Genomic DNA, 21,061 nt, shown 5'->3' on the forward strand with positions numbered 1-21,061 from the left:
AAAGAAAAGAAAATTTTAAAACTTCAGTTACTTATCCCTCATCATATTTTAAACTAAATTTTGTTCTCCATAGGCTCTATATTTCTGGAGGCCCAAATCTCTCTAAGTTAAATCATATAGAATATCCAGAAAAAAATCAAGAAAATCTTTTATTAATATTAGGTGACAACTTATAAATACATGATATTGACATGCTTTAAAATTTTTATGGTAAAACATTATATACAATTCTTTACAAGGCAGCAGCTTTTTAAAAATTTGGGTCTTAATTTTATTAAGAACCTTAATATTGCCAGGAGTATAATGTTCTTTTCAGCTGGCTTAAAACTAAATATCAGGGGTGCCTGGGTGGCTCAGTTGGTTAAGTGTCCAACTGGTGATTTTGGCTCAGGTCATGATCTCATGGGTTGTGAGACTGAGCCCCACACTGGGCTCTGGGTTCTGTGGAAAGTCTGCTTCAGATTCTCTCCCTCTGCTCCTCCCCCCACTCACACTCACACTCTCTCTCTAAAAATAAATCTTAAAAAAACTAAATATCAAAAGTGGCTTTAAGTAAAAATCTTTAATCAATGCCCGTTCTTTCTCTTTCTTTCCCTTTCCCTCTCCTTCCTTCCTTCCTTCTCTCTCTCTCTCTTTCTTTCTTTCTTTCTTGTAGAATCCACACCCAATGTGGGGCTTGAACTCACAACCCTGAGATCAAGAGTCGGATACTGTACTGAGTCAGCCAGGCGCCTCTTAATGCTGTTTCTAATCCCCAAGATTTAATATAAGAAGTCATGAAAAACATTAAAATATGAATCTTTTAAACAAATATTATTAGTTTTTGACAGAGTTAAGGAAATATTTCCTCTTTGTCCACATATTGCTTGTAATAAGAGCTGAAGTATATAGCTGAAGTATACATCAAATTAATAGACTTAGCAGTGGCCTTGTTGGTTTATGTTTTACTATTTATCAAATATAGGGGCGGCTGGGTGGCTTAGTCGGTTAAGTGTCTGCCTTAGGCTCGATCATGATCCCAGGGTCCTGGGATCGAGCCCCTGGCATCGGGCTCCTTGCTTAGCAGGGAGACTGCTTCTCCCTCTCCCTCTGCTGCTCCCCCTGCTGTGCTCTCTCTCTGTCAAATAAATGAATAAAATCTTTAAAAATATATATTTATCAAATATATTTCTCATTTTCTCTCCACTTACATTTCTTATTTCACATACCATTTGTAATAAGTTTATTCAATTTTCCTTGTAGGGGACAAGAATACTTCTTTTCCATCTGTGGTTTTTTTTCCTCTGTTTTTGACAAGACAGTTTCCTTAGTTTCTTCATGTTCACTAATACTACTATCTTTGAGGATCTGAAGTAAAGCAAGGAAATCTTTTAAGAAATATACTTTTCATACAATTTTATGAACGTAAAAAACCACCAAATCTCATAATTAAATTCAGATTATTACTGTCACCATGAAGAATTACACGTATAAAAGAATATTCATGCACTATATCATTACGTATTTGAGGATGTCACAGGAATGCATTTTGTAGAGCACCTTGATTTAGCTTTTATAGACTTGAGCCCCTGCTATTTTCATTTGTGATTTATGCAAACTGAATAAGTGAGCCTATAGTGTAGGCAGAATAATTAAAAGTGTTCCTCTTCAGTCTTACTCCCAAAGATTATTCAATAAAACTTATGTAGAATGAAAATACAACTAAGTTGGAAAGGAGGTGAAATATAATTTTACTTGGACTCATTTCATTTGAAAAATTATATAACTGGAAAAATGAGAAAAACAGATCAAACTTTCAGAAATTTAAGGTTCATGCTCCCACTATTAATTATAGATAACACCCTTAGGTAGTTCATGGGTTAGCTGCATCTTCCAAGCTTTTAATGGTGGTTAGCCTAATTATAAAACTGCTGATTTAGAAAAAAAAAAAAAACCATCTTAGTTGGTGAGAATATTGAGAGGTTTCTCCCAAGGTAAACGAAACAAAAAATAAAAAAAACAAAACAGAGCAGGGTCAACCTTGAAATAGAAATCTTCAAATTTGTCTTATTGCCATCATGGTTTGTGTGTGTGTGTGTGTGTGTGTGTGTGTGTGTGTGTGTGCATGTGTACACACAGGCCAACACTTTGAGTGTATTGATAATACTTTGAGTGCAGTGGAGAGAGAACATTGCATTGTCACAAGAAATGGTAACAAGGGATAGAGGAAGGGACAGATTAAGGAAGTGAAGAGGAAATATTTAATGACCAGGGAGGCAAAGGCACCATAGCAGCTGATGTAAATAAATTATGTAGTTATTTTAATATCAAAGTTCTTTAAATCTGATCATGATTAATTTGTTAGAGTTCTGGTATAGAGACTTTTGTGGGAAGTCTGTCACTATACAAAAGGGCTAAGGTAAAGACACAAAGATGAATTTTGATTAGTGTGGGTAAAAGGTCTTATGAGGTAAGACCATATTATTTTAAGTTTTATTATTTCAGAATTTATAATAAATTGACATAGACTAGGATGAAGTCTTTACAGACAAATAACTTGAATCAATGGTGAATATTTTAAATATTTAAAAGAAGAAATTTTGGGCCCTTCAGAACTATAGAAACCTCTATTTTAAAAAGTAACAATTTTTAAAAAAGTAAACAATTTATAATTCTAATTATGAGCAATTATTACTCAGTGAAACTAGACCAACAGAAGGTCTATGACTTACTCTGTACACTTGGAAAAATAAAAACTTGGTTCTTTTCAAATATATAGCACATTTTAATTAATTTGTCTTTACCTCTTATAGTCTAAATTACTGAGTTTTTCCTAGATATGGCAAGAAATAATAAGCTGTATTTCCATTATTCCTGAAATCTGTTCTCTTTATTCCAAAATAATCATTAGTCGTCCCTTTCCATCTTTTTATTCCTTTTGCTCATTTCTTAGTACTTATTTAAATTAGTTATTTTTAAATGACCACTTCTCGTTTTTTAACCAGACATATAATAGAAACCTAATAAGTAAACTTGAAAAATAAATTTTAAGATCAGATTGATTTTTATGTCGTATATTACAAAATAGTTTTAGGTTTTTACCTGAGGAGTTGTAGATGATGGGGTGTTTTTATCCTCCAGATGTTCATTTTGTGGTTCTGTGGTGTACATGCTAATATTTAAAAGAAAAATAATTTGAGTAAAATAGTACTATAAATCCATCTGAAACAAACATGGTTAAGTGGGATTAATTTTTTAATGATTTTTAATCAGAAAGTTGTATCACAGTCAAGTCAGATATCTTTATAGTTAACACAGCTCCAAATATTCATTGTACAGTTAAGAAGCAAAATCATGTACATATGTTTTAAAAACCATTACAACACAGAAATTTAATACTTCTCAGTAGTTCATAATGGTGGGTCGTATCTTAAAAGCATGTATCAGAAAACTCAATTCTTTATTTTATGCACTGAAATAATTTCCACCATTGATTTACTCTATCTTCAGTCACATTCCTGTCAGAAGAGAGTCCAAAATTTTTTTAAATTAAATATGATCAACTACATTAATACCTACATCTGTAAATTACTGATATATACTGTCTTTATATGTGGTCCATTTGAAAGATCCATGGGTCCAACATTTAAGCAAAATAAAATAAATTTTATTTTGAATAACAATGAAATAGAAAAAAGAATGAAATAGGACCACATCAGGAGAAGAATTAGGTCTGGAAACTTATTTTAAAATATCTATTGTTTCTACTTTCTCTGTGATTTTTGCTGCCTTTGAGTGTAGGAAGAGTATCTGCCATAAAAATATCTTTCAATTCTTGAGTTACTGTAAAGGACTAAATTAAAAACTTTAAGTCTGAATTTTTAGGTACTTGATAAGACCAAACCCCGCAGTATTTCAAGTATCCATATTTTTTTTTAAAAAGGCAAGCAATTTTAATTATTAAAAATTTTAATGAAAAGGATCATTAACATTTGAGTACCTACCACATATGCTAGGTGCTTTACATATACTGCCTCATTTTAATGAAGTAAAATATTAGTGTGTAAAATCCTATAAGGGATCATAACTAATTTATGACTTAAAACAGAAAATAACATTTATTTTTAAAATCTGATGAAAAAATATATCTCTAAGTCCCTTTAAAGTAAAATTCCATTTTAATTAAAGGGAATATAAAAACTATTTGGTCATTAGAATGACAACCTGTCATTAACTGTTAGACTAGAAGTTAAAAGTGAGTAAGCTCTATGAACAAGGAGGGTGAGTAAAATCACCTAAGCTGTGTCAAGTTCTGAAAGGATAGGCTGAGGGCTAGAACCATTAAAAAATTTGAGCTGTAGTGCACAAGAGTTGTGAGGTCAGGACACAAAGTCCATCCACACAGTAATTATTGAATGTCTATTCTTCTGGGTGAATGTCTATTCTTCTGGGCTCTGAAGATAAAGCAGCAAAACAAAATGAAACAAATGTAGGTTTATGCTCTCATGGAGCTTATATTTTTGTTGGGAGGAAGAGGAAGACAAACAGTATTTTCAGATTGTGATTAAGTACTGGAGAAAATAAACCTGGAAGATGTTACAGTGATCAAGGTGACATTTAAGCTGTGACCTAACTAAGGAGAAACTGAGTCATAACTAGGCAGATAGACAGGAACAGGAAAACATAACACCAAGAAACCAGGTAGCATCTTTTAAAATCTACAGCTATGTTGGGGCACCTGGGTGACTCAGTCGGTTGAACCTCCAATTCTTGGTTTTGGCTCAGGTTGTGATCTCAGGGTTGTGAAATTGAACCCTGAGTGGGGCTCCATGCTCAGCACAGAGTCTGCTTAAGATGGTCTCTCCCTCTGCCCCTCCCCCTGCCCTCACCCTCTCTCTTTCTCTAAAAATCAATAAATAAATCTAAAAAAAAAAAAATATCTACAGCTAGGCCATGGTTAGGATAGCAGGACTTGGAATCCAGGCAAGCAGACCATGCAATAGAACTTCAAAACCTAGAGAAGGAGTCTGAACAATAAATGTACATGTTAGCAGCTATGAGAGAAATTTGATACTGTGTCTAGTGATATTCATGTCTGACAACTACTCAATACTCTCTTTACATATCAGCCAAGAGAGGAATTGGTAAGTAGTATGCATAGTAACTAAAAGTAAGGACTTTGGAGCTGAGATAGAAATGTATTTCACTCTCCTCTTTATCTTTTAATAACTGTGAGAAGTGATTTATCTTTGTAGGCCTCAATTTCTATACCTGTAATGATATAATATTGCTAAATTTATTGGTTATTGTGAAGATTAAATGATATAATAGCTGATACAATCTGGATTATGTGAAGCACTTAACATGAATCATTTCCACAACACTATGAGTTGTTATTCTCATTTTATAGATGTTGAAACTGAGACCCATGAAGGGTAAGCGGTTTTCCCAAAGTCACACAGTTAGCAAGTGGCATAGCTGCAATTTGAACCAAATACTCTTTAGCACTATTTAAATCCTTGTTAACCTTGGTATCATCTTTCTCCTTTTAGTTATTCTGGAGATGTTCCATTGTGGATTTAAGTTGCATTTTCATGGTGACTAACAGTATTTTCACATATTTATTGGCCATTTGAATATTTTCTTTAGTAAAGTGTTCAAATCTCTTGCCCATTTAAAAAAATATATTGGCAGACTTTTACTGATTTTTTTTTAGTTCTTTATGTATTCCAGAATCAAATCTCTTATTAGATATATAAATAGCCAATATTGTCTCCTCTGTGGCTTGCCTTTTCACACTGATGATGTCTTTGAATGAACAGAAATTTTTATTTTAGTCTAATTTGTCTTTTTTCTTTATAATTAGATTTTTATTGTTTTATGTCTTTGCCAACCCTGAAATCAGAAGGTATTCTCCTATATATTTTTCTAGAAGCGTTAATGTTTTGTCTTTCACATTTAAGTCCATGATCCATCTGGAATTGATTTTTATGTATGGTGTGAGAAGAGATAAAAATTCATTTTTCTCATATCAATATCAAATTGACTCAGCATCATTTATTAAAAAGTTCATCCTTGGGGCACCTGGGTGGCTTAGTCGTTAAGCATCTGCCTTCGGCTCAGGTCATGATCCCAGGGTCCTGGGATCCAGCCCCGCATTGGGCTCCCTGCTCTGTGGGGAGCCTGCTTCTCCCTCTCCCATTCCCCCTGCTTGTGTTCCCTCTCTCGCTGTCTCTCTCTGTCAAATAAATAAATACAATCTTTTAAAAAAAAAATCATCCTTTACCCATTGCATTCAGTGTCACCTTTGTTGTAAATCAGGTGACCACATATATGTGAATTTATTTTTGGATTTTCTTCTGTTCTGCTGACCTATTTGTCTATCCTTATGCCAACACTACATTAGTACTTATATAATAGAAATTGCTACCAAGTGTTTTAAGTTCTCCAGTTTTGTTCTCCTTCAGATTGGGATAAAATTAAAAAAAAAAAAGGATTGACTCTTTATCTCTTTGTATTTCCACATAAATTTTAGAATAAGGTTGTCTATTCATACACACTCTTTCTCACTTTCTCTATCTGGTGGAATTTTGACTGAAATTGCATTGAATCTGTAGGTCAATTTGGGGAGAACTGACATCTTAACAGTAGTAGTGAGTCTTTTTTTTTTTTTTTAGATTTTTATTTATTTATTTGACAGAGAGAGACACAGCAAGAGAGGAAACACAAGCAGGGGTAGTGGGAGACGGAGAAGCAGGCTTCCCGCGGAGCAGGGAGCCCAATGCAGGGCTTGATCCCAGGACTCTGGGATCACGACCTGAGCCGAAGGCAGATGCTTAACGACTGAGCCACCCAGGCGCCCAGTAGTGAGTCTTTTAATCCTTGAACATTGTATGTATCTCTTCATGTATTTAGATTTTCTTTAGTTTACCTTAGTAATGTTTATAGTTTTCAGTGTAGAGGTCTTACATATCTTTCATTAGCCTTATTTCTAGGTAGTGATGTTTTTTGGGATGTACCAAACAGTATCATTTAAAAAAATTATTACTTGTTTTTTGCTGGTATACAGAAATACAGGTAATTTTTATTTATTTACTTTATATCTAGGCCTTGATAAATTCACTTTATTCTAATGATTCTTTTGGATTTTCTAAGTACACAAGCACGCAGTCGGCAAATATGTTTTATTTCTTCCTTTCTAAATTTTATATATTTTATCTTTTTCTTTCTTTATGGCACTAGTTGTAACCTGTCTTTACAGTTGTTTTATATCCATGTTGACCTTGGTATTGTCTGTCCTCAGTATTTGTTTTAATATAGATCTGTTGGCAATAAATTCTTTCATTATTTGTTTGCCTTAAATGTCTTTATTTCACCTTCACTTTTGAAAGGGATTCTCATTGAATACAGAATTCCATATTAGATTTTCTTTAAGAATTTTAAAGATGTTCCACTGTATTCTGGCTCCCATAATTTCTGTTGAGACTTTAACTGTCATTTTTACCATGGCTCCTTTGAAGATAATATGTCTTTGGCTGATATTAATCATAGTCATTAAAAAACTTTTTTTCATTGTGGTAAAATATATATAACAAAAAACTTACCATTTTAAAGTATACAGTTCACTGGAATCAAGTACATTCATATTATTAAGCAACCATCACTGCTATCATTTCCAGAACTTTATTATCCCAAACTGAAACTTTGTATCCAACTCCCTATTAAACAACTCCCCATTCTCTCTTCTCCTAACTTCCTGGCAACCACATTCTACTTTCCATCTTTATGAATTAAATTACCTTAAGTACCTCAGGTAAATGGAATCTACAATATTTGTCCTTTTGCATCTGGTTTACTTCACTTAGTATGATATCTTCAAAATTCATTCATGTTGTAACATGCATCAGACTTTCCTTCCACTTTAAGGATAAATTAACACCCCATTGTATGTATATACCACATTTTTTTTATCCGTTCATTCATTGATGGATATTTGTGTTGTTTCCACTTTTCGTCTATTGTGAATAATGCTGCTAAGAACATGGATGTACAGATATCTGTTCAAGTATCTGCCTTCAATTATTTTGGGTATGTACATAGAAGGAAAGCTGCTGGATCATATGGTAATTGTTTCATTTTTAGGGGAACTGCCATACTGTTTTCCACAGTGACTATGGTTATACCATCTTATATTCATACCAGCAATGCACAAGGGTTCTGATTTCTCTACATACTTGTCAGCACCTGTTACTTTGTTTTTCATAATAGCCAACCTAATGGGTATGAAATGGTATCTCATTGTGGTTTTCATTTCCATTTTCCTAATGATTATTGAGCATCTTTGAGCCCTTATTGGCAATTTGTGTATCTTCTTTAGAAAAATGTCTAGTTTAATCCTTTGCCCAGGTTTTTTTTTTCCAGATTTTATTTATTTATTTGAGAGAGAGAGAGATCACAGAGGGAGAGGGGGAGAGAGGGGGAGAAGCAGACTCGCCGCTGAGCAGGGAGCCTGATGCGGGTCTCCATCCCAGGACCCAGAGATCATAACCCCAGCCGAAGGCAGATGCTTAACTGACAAGTCACCCAGGCACTCCTTTGCCCAGTTTTTAATTGGGTTATTTTTTGTTTTTAAGTCATAGAGTTCTTTATATATTCTGGATATTAATCACTTACCTGATATATTATTTGCAAATATTTTCTCATTCTGTGGGTTTCCTTTTCTCTCTGTTGATGGTGTTTTTCAGCACACAAACGTTTTTAATTTTGATGTAGCCCAATGTATCTATTTCTTTTATTGCCTGTGCTTTGGCTATCTAATCAAAGAAATCATTGCCAAATCTAATATCATGAAGCTTTCCCCTATATTTTCTTCTAAGAGTTTCATAGTTTTAGTTCTTATAGTCATAGTCATTTTAACATCTTTGTCTGCTAACTGCTAACTAAAAATTCTGGGGCACCTTTGAGTCTGTTCCTATTTTCAGTTTTGTATCTTGACTTGTCATATAATATTGTCTAATAGCTAGCATGGCTAATAATTTTTATTGAGGGCGCCTGGGTGGCTCAGTTGGTTAAGTGACTGCCTTCGGCTCAGGTCATGATCCTGGAGTCCCGGGATTGAGTCCCACATCGGACTCCCTGCTCAGCGGGGAGTCTGCTTCTCCCTCTGACCCTCTTCCCTCTCGTGCTCTCTATCTCTCATTCTCTCTCTCTCCTCAAATAAATAAATAAAATCTTAAAAAAAATTCTTAAAAAAATAATTTTTATTGATAGCCTGACATTGTGTATAAAATATAGTCTCTAGATGATACCTTCCTCCAGAGAGAAATATTGGAGGGGGGGAGTGTTAATCATTAAGCAAATCAGAGACCGAGCTTGGTTGAGACAGCTTTACAACACTCAATTTACTGCAAATTGTCCCAACTCCTAGGGAATAGTTTTCTGAGAATTTTGCCTTGGATGATGTGTGTGTGTGTGGGGGGGGGCATCATTATGGTGGCCTCACTTGTTTTTCACAGATCAGGATATCTTACCACTTCCCCTTGGTTCACTTCTTTTGCCCATGCTTTACTGTCCTAGAATAGCTGAATTAACTTCTCCACATGACATAGCTATAAATATAGGAATTGGGTGGGGCCAGAATCAGGCAGTCTGGTTCGAAAGCCTATACTCTTAAAATTAAAGTGCCTATAATATGTCAGACACCGTGCCACACATACACTAAATCTTTCACAAGGGTTTAGATGCTAACATTTAGGAAATGGCCATAATAAATCTATTTTGAAATAGAACTTTTTGGCTTTTCCATTTTAGAAGAGGAAACTATTAAAAATAAGGGCCTTAGAACTTCAAAATAAAGTATAAATAATGAGGGGCATCTGGGTGGCTCAGCTGGTTAAGCATCTGACTCTTGATTTTGGCTCAGGTCATGATCTCAGGGTCCTGGGATCAGCCCTATGTTGGGCTCTACACTCAGTGTGGAGTCTGCTTGAGGATTCCCTCCGCCCGTCCCCCTGCTTGCACTCTCTCTCTTTAAAATAAGTAAATCTTTACAAAAATAAAGTATAAATAATGAGTAAGTTATAGAAGGCTAACATAATTTAGAAATAGCTCATTGGAAGTCAATTATAAAAGTGTTAAGATCCCTAGCCATCATTTCATTGCCTGGGATCCAGCCTTCTACATGCCCCACACCTCCCAACCCCTTTCACTGAGTAATACAGAACTGCTAGACTATTATCAAACTCTCAGCCTCTTATATTCTCCACCTATTTTCAGAGCATTCTCTCAAATTCTGTGTTCTATCTGAACCAAGCGCTTCCCTTAAGGACACTGCTTCCCCTATAGTTCTTACATTCTAGCTGTTTATTTGCTAGCACTCCTTCTGACACCCTACTGCTATTTCTAAACATTATTTTAAAAAAACCTTGCTTCTTTGAGCTTGTATAACTTGACAATATCACCTTCTCCCTCTTCTAGTCATTGTCATTTACTGACTTCATCTTGGTCCCTTTCCATTATTCACCAAAGGCATGATGAGCCCCTGACCCCAAATTTGTAATGTTTATGAGTCTTAAACATAAACTAATAATGTTAGTTTTATATTTGGTTCCTCAGTTCTTTACTTCCTTTCCAATAAAGAAATGTCCATGCTAGACCCTTCCATCATCTGAAATGTTCTATAACCAATAATTACTAATTCAAACATCTACCTTTAAAAATACTTTATCTTCCTTCAGTTTGCTTGTTCAATTACATTTGCTTCATCCCTTCCATTCTTCAACCTAATCAGGATGTGTAGTGGAATGATACCTTTAGCTCAAGCTTTTAGCCCTTTCCCTCATTACTTCCTTTTGTATTCAATGTGTGATCTATCATCTCCAAAATATTACCAATATCCTATATTCTCTTGAAATATGGTTATTGTTGTTGCACCTTTCTAGAAAAACCTTGATCTTGGGGCGCCTGGGTGGCTCAGTTGGTTAAGCGACTACCTTCAGTTCAGGTCATGATCCTGGAGTCCCAGGATCGAGTCCCACATCGGGCTTCCTGCTCAGCGGGGAGTCTGCTTCTCCCTCTGACCTTCCCCTGTCTCATGCTATCTCATTCTCTCTCTCAAATAAATAAATAAAATATTAAAAAAAATAGAAAAACCTTGATCCTGCACCAACACTATTATCCCATTTTTTCATTCACTTAACTGAGCCATAGAAAGCTACACTAGAGTAACCTGGGATCATTATAAATTCATAACCAACAGCCTCCAGTAGGCCTTTAAAATGTACCAATCCTAAACATTCTCTGTCAATTCACTTTCCCCAACAAATATTCCAACGCTTTTCCACTCTTCTCAAATCACAGATCCTCCACATATTCCCCTTCATTCTCAGTAGATAACCTTCCTTCCCTTTTCCACATAAAAATCTATCTTCCTCTCTTTCTTCTTACATTAAAGAAAGTGTCTTTCCTCCTAAGGCAATCAGAGCACTTGTATAAATGATTCTTCTCTGCCTGTACCAACTATCTCTCCCCTCATACTTCCTTTTAACTAGATCGTTCCCAATGATTTTTAAATGAGTTCATCTTAAAAGTTTCCCAGAAACTCACATGCCCATTCAGTTATTGCCCCATCTGTCTCTGTTCCTTTACCAATAAATGTTTCAGAGAGTTGGCAATTCTCATAGTCTCTTTTTTCCCATAAACTGCTCACCCCTCATTATTCTCTAGTTGAAGATTCTATTCCCTTCACACTAAAAAAATAGTCCTAGCAAAGGTCATAATTAATCTCCAAGTGATCATATGGCATGATAAAACATTCTTCTTTTGGCTCTTGTTAAACCATTCTCTCATACCCACCCTGCCCCTCATTTTTCTTCTTATTCCTTCCCTGTCTCCTACAGGTTCAAACTTTTCAATTGCTAAACGCTGGGGATCCTGAAGTTTCCATCTTTCAATTCTCCACCAGTTCACTGGTTGAGTGCCCTAATAATCCTCACTGGCTTTAGAATAAAGACAAGAATATTTAACATGATTGTCTTAGTTCAGATTACCATAACAAAGTATCACAGACAGGGTGGTTTATAAATAGAATTCCTCATAATACTGGAGGTTGCACATCCAAAATCAGGGTCCCAGCAAGTAGGGCTGAAAGTCTTCTTCTGGGTTAAGACTGCAACTTCTTGTTGTATCCTCACATGGCAAAAAGAGAGGCAGAGAACTCTCTGGGATTGCTTTTATAAGGGTACTAATCCCTTTATAAGGGACCTACCCTCATGGACCTTCCAAAGGTCCCACCTCCTAATACCATCACACTGGGTGTTAAGATTTCAACATACAAATTTTGGGCGGTGGGCTCAAACATTCAGTCCATTGCAATGACCTACAGGATTCTGCATGATGTGGTCCCTGGTTCCCTCTCTAGCCTAATTTCATACCATTCCCCATCCATTTTTTTTTTCCCACTCTTAGCCATTCTGATGTTCTTTCGGTTCCTTAAAATTGCCAGGTTCCTTCTGCAGGGCTTAACACTTGCTTTTCTCTCTAATTTGAAACACTCTCCACCACTACTCTCCCCTATATTTGGTTAATTCCTGTTCATCCCTCAGCTCAAGGGCCATATCCTCAGAGAAATATTTATGACATCACTTCTGCCCCTAGGCTAAGTCAGGTCTCGTTTTTATATGCAGTTATAGAATCTAGATCATTTTCTTCAAGAACAATTATCAGTTTGTAATTATGTATCCATTAGAGTGATTGTTCAATGTTCTGAATTAGACTGTAGACTCCATAATATTGTCTCACTGGTTCTTGAGGCTATGTTCATTTTATTTTTCAATCTTTTTTTCCATTCTGTTCTTCATATCAGACAATTTCTATTTATCTATCAAGTTCACTGATTCTTTCCTCATTCATTTCCATTCTGTTGTTGAATCTATCCAGTGAATTTTTATTTCAGATATTGTATTTTTTAGTTCAAAATTTTTTACTTGCTTCTTTACTGTTTCTATTTTTCTGCTGTGAATGTGTATCTTCCCATTCATTACAATTATACTTCTCTTTACCACATGAAACAGTTATAATAGCTGCTTTAATATCTTTGCTAATTCCAATATCTGTGCCATTTGGGGTTGACATTTATTGATTTTATTTCTTATAAGACATTCATTTCCTGGTTCTTTATATGTTAAGTACTTTTGGAGTATATCCTTGACATTTTGTTGTGTAGACTCTGGGTCTTGTTAAAATCCTCTGAAGAATACTTAAAATTTTTATTTCAGTAGATTATCAACTTGGTTAGGTGCAGAGGATAAGCTCTCTCTTACCTTCTGAGGGCACTGCTTTCAAAGACCGCTATGCTGTCTTTGGTCTGTCTCATGTGTGAGCCACTCAGGGGTTAGTCTGTGATTTGGGCAGTGTTTTCCCCCCATTTAATTTTAAGATTTTTATCTTACTTTAGTTCTTCAAGCCATTGCTATGCTGCTTTAGGCCTGTGTCATGCATGCAGTTGGAGATGACCCAAAGCACCTGGGTGGGTTCATATGCAGAACTAAGGAAACTCATTCTCCAGTTTTTTCCTCTCCTAAATCTGTACGCTGCTATACCTCTCAAGGTCTTTTTTACTGATTTCTCTGGTCAGAAGATGGGGTTATTCTCTGAGTTGTAGTTGCCCATAATGTCATTAATAGGACCTGCCCTTGGGGAAAAACCACAAAAGGAAAACAACAACAAGGATTCCTCATGCTCTCTTTAAACTATAGAGTCCATTTTCCCACATCTTCAGGCCATAAAAATAGGTCTTCTACTATAGTTTTGGCTTCCTGTGCTGTCCTTGCATGGTTTTATGACCGGAGCCTGTCTTCAGGTCAAACCTGCAAAAGAAATTCAGTCTTGTAGTTTTGACTCTCCTTCACAATCCACTTGCTTTTGTTTACTTTTTGATCTTCAGGTAGTTGTTCTTCACATTTTGTCTAGAGTTTTTGATTGTGAGCAGTAAAAAAAGAGGTCGCAGTGGACCTATTACAGCTTGGAGGGAACTGGAAGGCTGGGTGCTCCATGAGAGGAGGGACAATATCCGGTTTTATCCTTGGTCTACATGTGGTAGGCACTCAATAAATATTTATGAAATAAATATGGAATGAACTGAGAATTTTAAAATGCCAGATACTCAAGATGACAACAAAAACAAAAACATTTCTGCATGTTAACAAGAAAGGCATCTTTTGTAGAAGAGTAAGATATTCCAACACCAAGAATAGGTTTTACAAATACATTAAGAAAAAGGAAGTAAATTATAGAATGAATAAGGTCCTTAATGATTATGCTGCAAATACAAACAAGAAATCAACAGGACAAATTAGAAAAAGATTCTCTTTCTTAGAAAAAAATTAAAGAGTGGAAGGTTTGAAGAATTAGGACCCTGGCTAAAGTAAGATTTTAAGATTTTTAAAGTATTTAAAAAGATTTTTGGTGCAAAAATGGAGGAAGATAAAGAGGAAGATCCAGATGCCTGAGTAATGTAGGGATCAGAAGCAGACTAGGCAGGATACATGAACCTTAGCTCTGTCTCCATTGCCCCCCTCTTTCTTTTTTAATACTCTGCCTATCTGCTTTCCTCTTTGCTCTAGATATCTCCTCTCCATTTTCCTTTGGACTACTTGCTTCCCCCCTGGAGATGTCTTTTTCTTATGTAATCAATTTTTAAAATGCTGATTTCCTTAATATAATACAAATTTTGTAAATTAAAAAGGAGATAAACTCATAAAATTTATCTTTTAATAAATTTTTAGGAGTCAATTTCTTGACAGAATAAATCTTGTCAACAGCTCTGTGCAATTATCTAAAATAAATTTGATATAAGCAAAAGCCTACCTGTATAAATCAGAATTGTGGTAATCCAGGTGTCTAAGGATTATATAGACTATATCCTGTTAGGAGTCCTCTCATTATATGTCTGGATAACTGGCATAATGGAAAGAATGAGAGCTTTCAAATCAGAAATATATTAGTTGCATGATCTTGGGGAAATTATAGTATCTGGATATCTTTTAATGAGCATAATACTATCTACTTTTCTTACTTTGTGCTCACAGCTAGAGAAAGCAGAACGAAATTTGAGCCAATCAAATCTGATTTTACTAGACATTAGGGCATGATTTTCATATACTAACAAAAAAAGACTTCATAGTGGTTTATATTCTAGTATCTTTTATTTATGATCACTTCAGTTACATTTTTAATTTTATGATATAGTTATTTCAATAAGCTTCTTTTTAAAACATATTTATTTATTTATTTGAGAGAGAAAGAGAGTTGGGGGGGGAGGGGCAGAGAATCCCAAGCAGACTCCATACTGAGCGTGGAGCACGAAGAGGGGCTAAACCTCACAACCCCGAGATCACGACCTGTGAACCCAACCAAGAGTGGGATGCTTAATGGACTGCGCCAACCAGGTGCCCCTCAATAAACTTCATAAAAATCCTTTTTGGAATAAGACAGAAATAAATAAATACATACTATATATCCTGTTATTATGGGGATAAAGTAAGAAGTTTGTACATTTCATAGCAAAAGCTATGGTATTCAACTGATAATTTTTATGGGGATGTTATCATATTGCTAAACTTTGCTTTTAAAGTAGTGGAAAATTTTGATGGATTTAAGAGGTTCTGGTTTTATTAGAATGTTTCTTTGATTGTAAATGTTAATGGACACAGTGTGGTATCAAAGAGTGGGAAATCTAAGCTTTCTGCTTTTAATCTGCTACATACTATTGAGTAAATTCCTTGTCATTTCACCTCCCTGTACCTCAATTCCAAACTTCTAAAATGAGGTAGAGAGGGAGGAGGTTAGATGATCTAAGATTTTTATCAGTTTTAAGTCTATGCTTCTTTCTATTCACTTATGGACCTACTGAGAAACAGTGTGAGAGAATACCAACACATGTTGCTTGGGATCTACCTACACATCTTATATAAATATGTATATATGTGTATATGTATGTATATCACATAATAGAAACAATTTCTTGTCTTCCCTTGGTGTGTGTTCTTCTACTATATACTGTACTTTTGGGGTTATTATTTTGAAGCAATGTTGTGCAACGGCGACATCTAGTGACTATAACACCTACCAGCAAAATTTATGGCCAATTCTTAGTTCTTCAAATATGGATGATTCACTCTGCGGTTTAGCTAAATACTTTAAAATCATTCCTTATTTCTCTCCCCTACAGATTTAAAAAATATCAATTAAGTTTGATAGCAGCTTTAATAATTGGATACATAATAAGGGAAATTTCTTTCAAAAAATAATACTTAGAATTAAGTATAAACTATTCTAAGTGAGATTGCAACTTTTTTCCGTCCATTGAAAGCAGAACTGGAATTTGAATTCAGGTGTGTTTTAATATGTAATCCATGCTCAGAGCCACTATGCATTACTGACACATAATTCTCATTTAACATATATTTATTAAATGAATGTTAGGTAAAGCATATGCATCAATATCTATTTATATGTATTGCTTTAGGATCTTTGGAGCTATTGTTATCTTGCATACAAAGAAGTTTTTCTGAGTGTACATCAAAGATCATCAAGTAAAAACTACAGTATAAGTCTTTCTGAACAAATGAATTTGAGAGCTGTATCTACAAAGAGAATATTCTTTATACAGAGCATTCAAATTAGAACAGGACTTTTTGTTTTGTTTTGTTTTTGTTTTTAAGATAATGACTAGCTGGCATTATTATTTAATCAGGACAATACAAATCTGGGCTAAACTAGTACTCCAATTCAAATTGACTTTGCCACTGTTAAAATTCCTATAGTATTTAGTATTTGTTCTCATTAATCAGATTTTATCTTGAATTTTTATTCTTTTCAGGTGCCTAGATCTTGTTTTCACAATAAGATGGTCAGGTATTCCAGGGTTCAGAGCATGTTCTATATCCTTGTCTATCCCTTAGCCCCAACCATAATGGTTTTTCTCACCAAATAATAAAGGTACCAACAACTTACCCAAAATCTATGGTTTTCCACGATATGGCATCAAACTATCATGACTTTCTCTCTAGTTCTCTTGATTCTACATTTCAGTTACATTAAACTGTTAATTGTTCTCCCATGCATTTTTGTTTTTTTTGTTTTTTGGGTTTTTTTGCTTATAATACTTTATCACTGCATCTCTTCTTTGTAAGTGAAATGTATTGCTTAAGGGTCATTCCAATATAACTTCCTGTAAGGCATAGCACAAAACTAGAAGTTGTCTTCCTTTTTTGAATTCTCACATCACTTTATCATTTGTCCTACCTTCATTCTAGCTCTCTGATTATCCTTTCTTGGTCTTCTTTTTCTCTATCCATCCTTTGAATGTTGGAGTTCCTCAGCATTCTTCCCTATGCCCTCTTCTCTTCTTACTCTACATACATTTCTTAAGAAATTTATTTTATACTCATGGCTCCAATTATGACCAATATGCTGATGAGTCTGGCCTAGAGAAGCTCTGTTAAGTTTATTTTTTTAAATTTAATTTTATTATGTTTTGTTAATCACCATACAGTACATCATTAGTTTTTGATGTAGTGTTCCATGATTCATTGTTTGCGTATAACACCCAGTGCTCCATGCAATACGTGCCCTCTTTAATACATCACCAGGCTAACCCATGCCCCCCCCTCCCCTCCAGAACCCTCAGTCTGTTTCACAGAGTCCATAGTCTCTCATGGTTTGTCTCCCCCTCCGATTTCACCCCCCCTCATTTTTCCCTTCCTACTATCTTCTTCTTCTTCTTCTTTTTTTTTTTTTTAACATAATGTATTATTTGTTTCAGAGGTACAGGTCTGTGATTCGTCTTACACAATTCACAGCGCTCACTATAGCACATACCCTCCCCAATGTCTATCACCCAGCCACCCCATCCCACCCCCCACCACTCCAGCAATCCTCAGTTTGTTTCCTGAGATTAAGAATTCCTCATATCAGTGAGATCACAGGATACATGTCTTTCTCTGATTGACTTATTTCGCTTAGCATAATACCCTCCAGTTCCATCCATGTCACTGCAAATGGCAAGAGTTCGTTTTTTTTTTTTTTGATGGCTACATAATATTCCATTGTATATATATACCACATCTTCTTTATCCATTCGTTGATGGACATCTTGGCTCTTTCCATAGTTTGGCTATTGTGGACATTGCTGCGATAAACATTGGGGTGCATGTACCCCTTCGGATCACTACATTTGTATCTTTGGGGTAAATATCCAGGAGTGCAATTGCTGGGTCATATGGTAGCTCTATTTTCAACTTTTTGAGGAACCTCCACACTGTTTTCCAGAGTGGCTGCACCAGCTTGCATTCCCACCAATAGTGTAGGAGGGTTCCCCTTTCTCTGCATCCTCGCCGCTCTGTTGAGTTTCTAAATAGTGTATTTAAGTACTTACTGTATATCTCTACTTCATTGTCTTTACAAGCATCTTAAGCTCAATATATGCAGAACTGAACTCAAAACCTTCCCCCACTAAATCTATTCCTTCTTCAGAGAATTTCCTCTTTCAGAGAATGAAGCCACCATCTACCCTGTTGCTGAAATTAGAAACTGAGGAGTCATTCCTTCTCCTTCCCTGCTGATAGCCAGTGAGTTACTAAATAATGTTAATACAAGCTCCTAAATAATTGTAAACTTTGTCCACTTCTCTCATTACAAATTGCCACTGCTCCAGTCCAGGCCATAAGCACCTTTTCCCATAAGCTCTGTAATGACCTTCCAACTGTTCTCCCTACCTCCAGTCTTGGGCGTCCCCTTGTAATGTCCACAAAGCAGCATCATCTAAAATGTAGCATGATTATTGCAACTTCCTAATATTCCTCAATGGCTTCCCATAGAAGAAAAATGTCCAAACCCAAACTCAGCTTACGGAACTCACTTTAATAAGGGCTAAACTTGTCCATGCTATCTCACTTTTTTACTTGGCTTTTTAAACATCAGCTATATTTTAGTTCTTTAAACCTGCCAAGCCTCCTATCTCTGAGACTTTATACATTCTGTATACTGTCTTCCAACCCTACACCCCTGTTTTTTTGCACAACTAACTCTATATCACTTTAGAGATCCTTCCTTTAGAAGTTCCCTTTAGGATGCATCCTTATCATAGCATCCATCTCTTATCACAGCATTGGTGTATATCACTAATACACTTGCTTGTTTAACTATCATCATTCTATTATTTGACAAATATTCAGTGAGACCCCACTATGTAACTGGTACTGTATTTATTCTCCTTTGTGCATAGAGTTTAGTCAATACAGGGTATTGTGGAAGCACATACAGTTTGTGCTTGGGAGAGGGCCAAAGAAATGCTATTTAGTGACTTGCATTTACCTACTAGATTAAATCAGTGCTGATTCATAATCATTTCTGAGTTCTTTGAATTACCTAGATGGTAGGTAATTATCTAATCTCATTAACTGTTGAGTTTTAAACATATAAAAAAAAGTTTTTGAATTGTAAAAGGCCTCTAGCCAGCCATTACTTTCTACCTAGCAGTTTTTCTTTGATATCATTTTGGATATAATAGAGTATAAAAAGCAGAGAGACAAACTACTACAGTAAAAAATATGGGATTTATTGTCAGAACACTGTGGTTAATAATTCTACCACTTACTAGGTATGTGTCCTTGGTCAAGACCCTTAACCTCTCTGAGCCTCAGTTTCCTCATCTGAGAAAGGTAGTTATAAAATCAAATGAGATAAGAGAAAATAAAAGCATAGCACAAAATGTAAAAGGCTACCCCAATGCTGTCTATTATTATTATTATTATTATTATTATTATTATTAGAGTAAATACAGATCAGGTCTCCCTATTACTGGTCATCCCAGTTCTACAGGCAACAGGATTTCCAAATTCATCCTTCATCTCCACTTTACTATTTAAGAGTTAGGGTTTTGCAATTTAATAAACACGTATTGATGGAAGTGGTTAAAAAAAAAGCGCCCCCCCCAAATTTAACAAGTAAATATTAAGGGGATAAGAGAGAAACAAAGCAGCAGCCTATGAAAATCTAGAATTTGGATATATGGATCAAAAAAAAAAAATCAAGGCACTTTTTTTTTTTAATGTTAACTGGAAGGGTAGGTAGCACAAAAGAGTGATGCTGTAAGCCATTTATCAGTAAAATGGCAACCTACTGAGCTGGGAAGTCAGGATATCTGGATTCAAGAATTCACTTGGTCACTAACTTAACACTAATAACCAGGTAGCCAACCCTCCCAACAGTCCGGTCTTACGACTCCTTGGCTACTATGATCTTTTCCCTCACACTATCTCAGCTACCCACTCACAAGGCCACAAATCTCAAATGGGCACTTGATCCTGCCCAGCTATGCTACTGTGCTTCTCTAGTATTGCTATAGACTGAATATTTGTGTCCCCTCAAAATTCATATGTTGAAATCCTAACCCCTAAGGTGATGGCATTAGGAGGTGGGGGTCTTTGGTATATGATTAGGTCATGAGGACAAACACTCATGAATGGGATTAGTTCCCTTAATAAGAGTTCCTGAGGGCTCCCTAATCCCTTCTGGCTATCTGTGAACCAGGACTAGGGCTCTCACCAGACCCTGAATCTGCCAGCACCTTGATCTTGGACTTCCCAGCCTCTAGAACTATGAGAAATAAAATTGTTTAGGGCGCCTGGGTGGCTCAGTTGGTTAAGCAACTGCCTTCGGCTCAGGTCATGATCCTGGAGTCCCGGGATCGAGTCCCGCATCAGGCTCCCTGCTCAGCGGGGAGTCTGCTTCTCCCTCTGACCCAACCCCCTCTCATGCTCTCTCTTTTTCTCTCTCTCAAATAAATAAATAAAATCTTTAAAAAAAAGAAATAAAATTGTTTATAAGCTACCTAGTCTATGCTATTTTGTTAGAGCAGCCTAAGACAAGTATGACTACCTTCTGTCCTCTAAAATGACTATTTAATGGGGCACCTGGGTGGCTCAGTCGGTTAGGTGCCTGCCTTTAGCTCAGGTCATGATCCCAGAGTCCCTGGGATGGAGCCTCGCATTGGGCTCCTTTCTCCAGGGAGCCTGCTTCT

General features: G+C 35.8%; 1 protein-coding gene across 10 annotated transcripts in view; it reads right to left on the minus strand.

Annotated features, from left to right (window-relative positions):
- Window positions 1-21,061, minus strand: part of SLC9B1 (solute carrier family 9 member B1) — a 66,600-nt gene that overhangs the window by 42,381 nt on the left and 3,158 nt on the right. For 5 of the 10 annotated variants that reach the window (XM_073892050.1, XM_073892051.1, XM_073892049.1 and 2 more), the window contains one exon: window positions 3,082-3,151. In XM_073892050.1, coding sequence (XP_073748151.1) covers window positions 3,082-3,128 — 47 coding nt within the window. In that variant the 5' untranslated portion in view covers window positions 3,129-3,151. Of the gene's footprint in view, window positions 1-1,208; window positions 1,348-3,081; window positions 3,152-16,105; window positions 16,208-21,061 lie in introns of those variants that run through there. The other 5 variants (XM_073892043.1, XM_073892044.1, XM_073892045.1 and 2 more) reach the window with 3 other exon arrangements.

This window comes from Callorhinus ursinus, unplaced genomic scaffold (assembly GCF_003265705.2).
Source record: "Callorhinus ursinus isolate GAN/ISIS: 27379988/994484 unplaced genomic scaffold, GSC_fseal_2.0 scaffold4, whole genome shotgun sequence".
Classification (NCBI taxonomy): domain Eukaryota; kingdom Metazoa; phylum Chordata; class Mammalia; order Carnivora; family Otariidae; genus Callorhinus; species Callorhinus ursinus.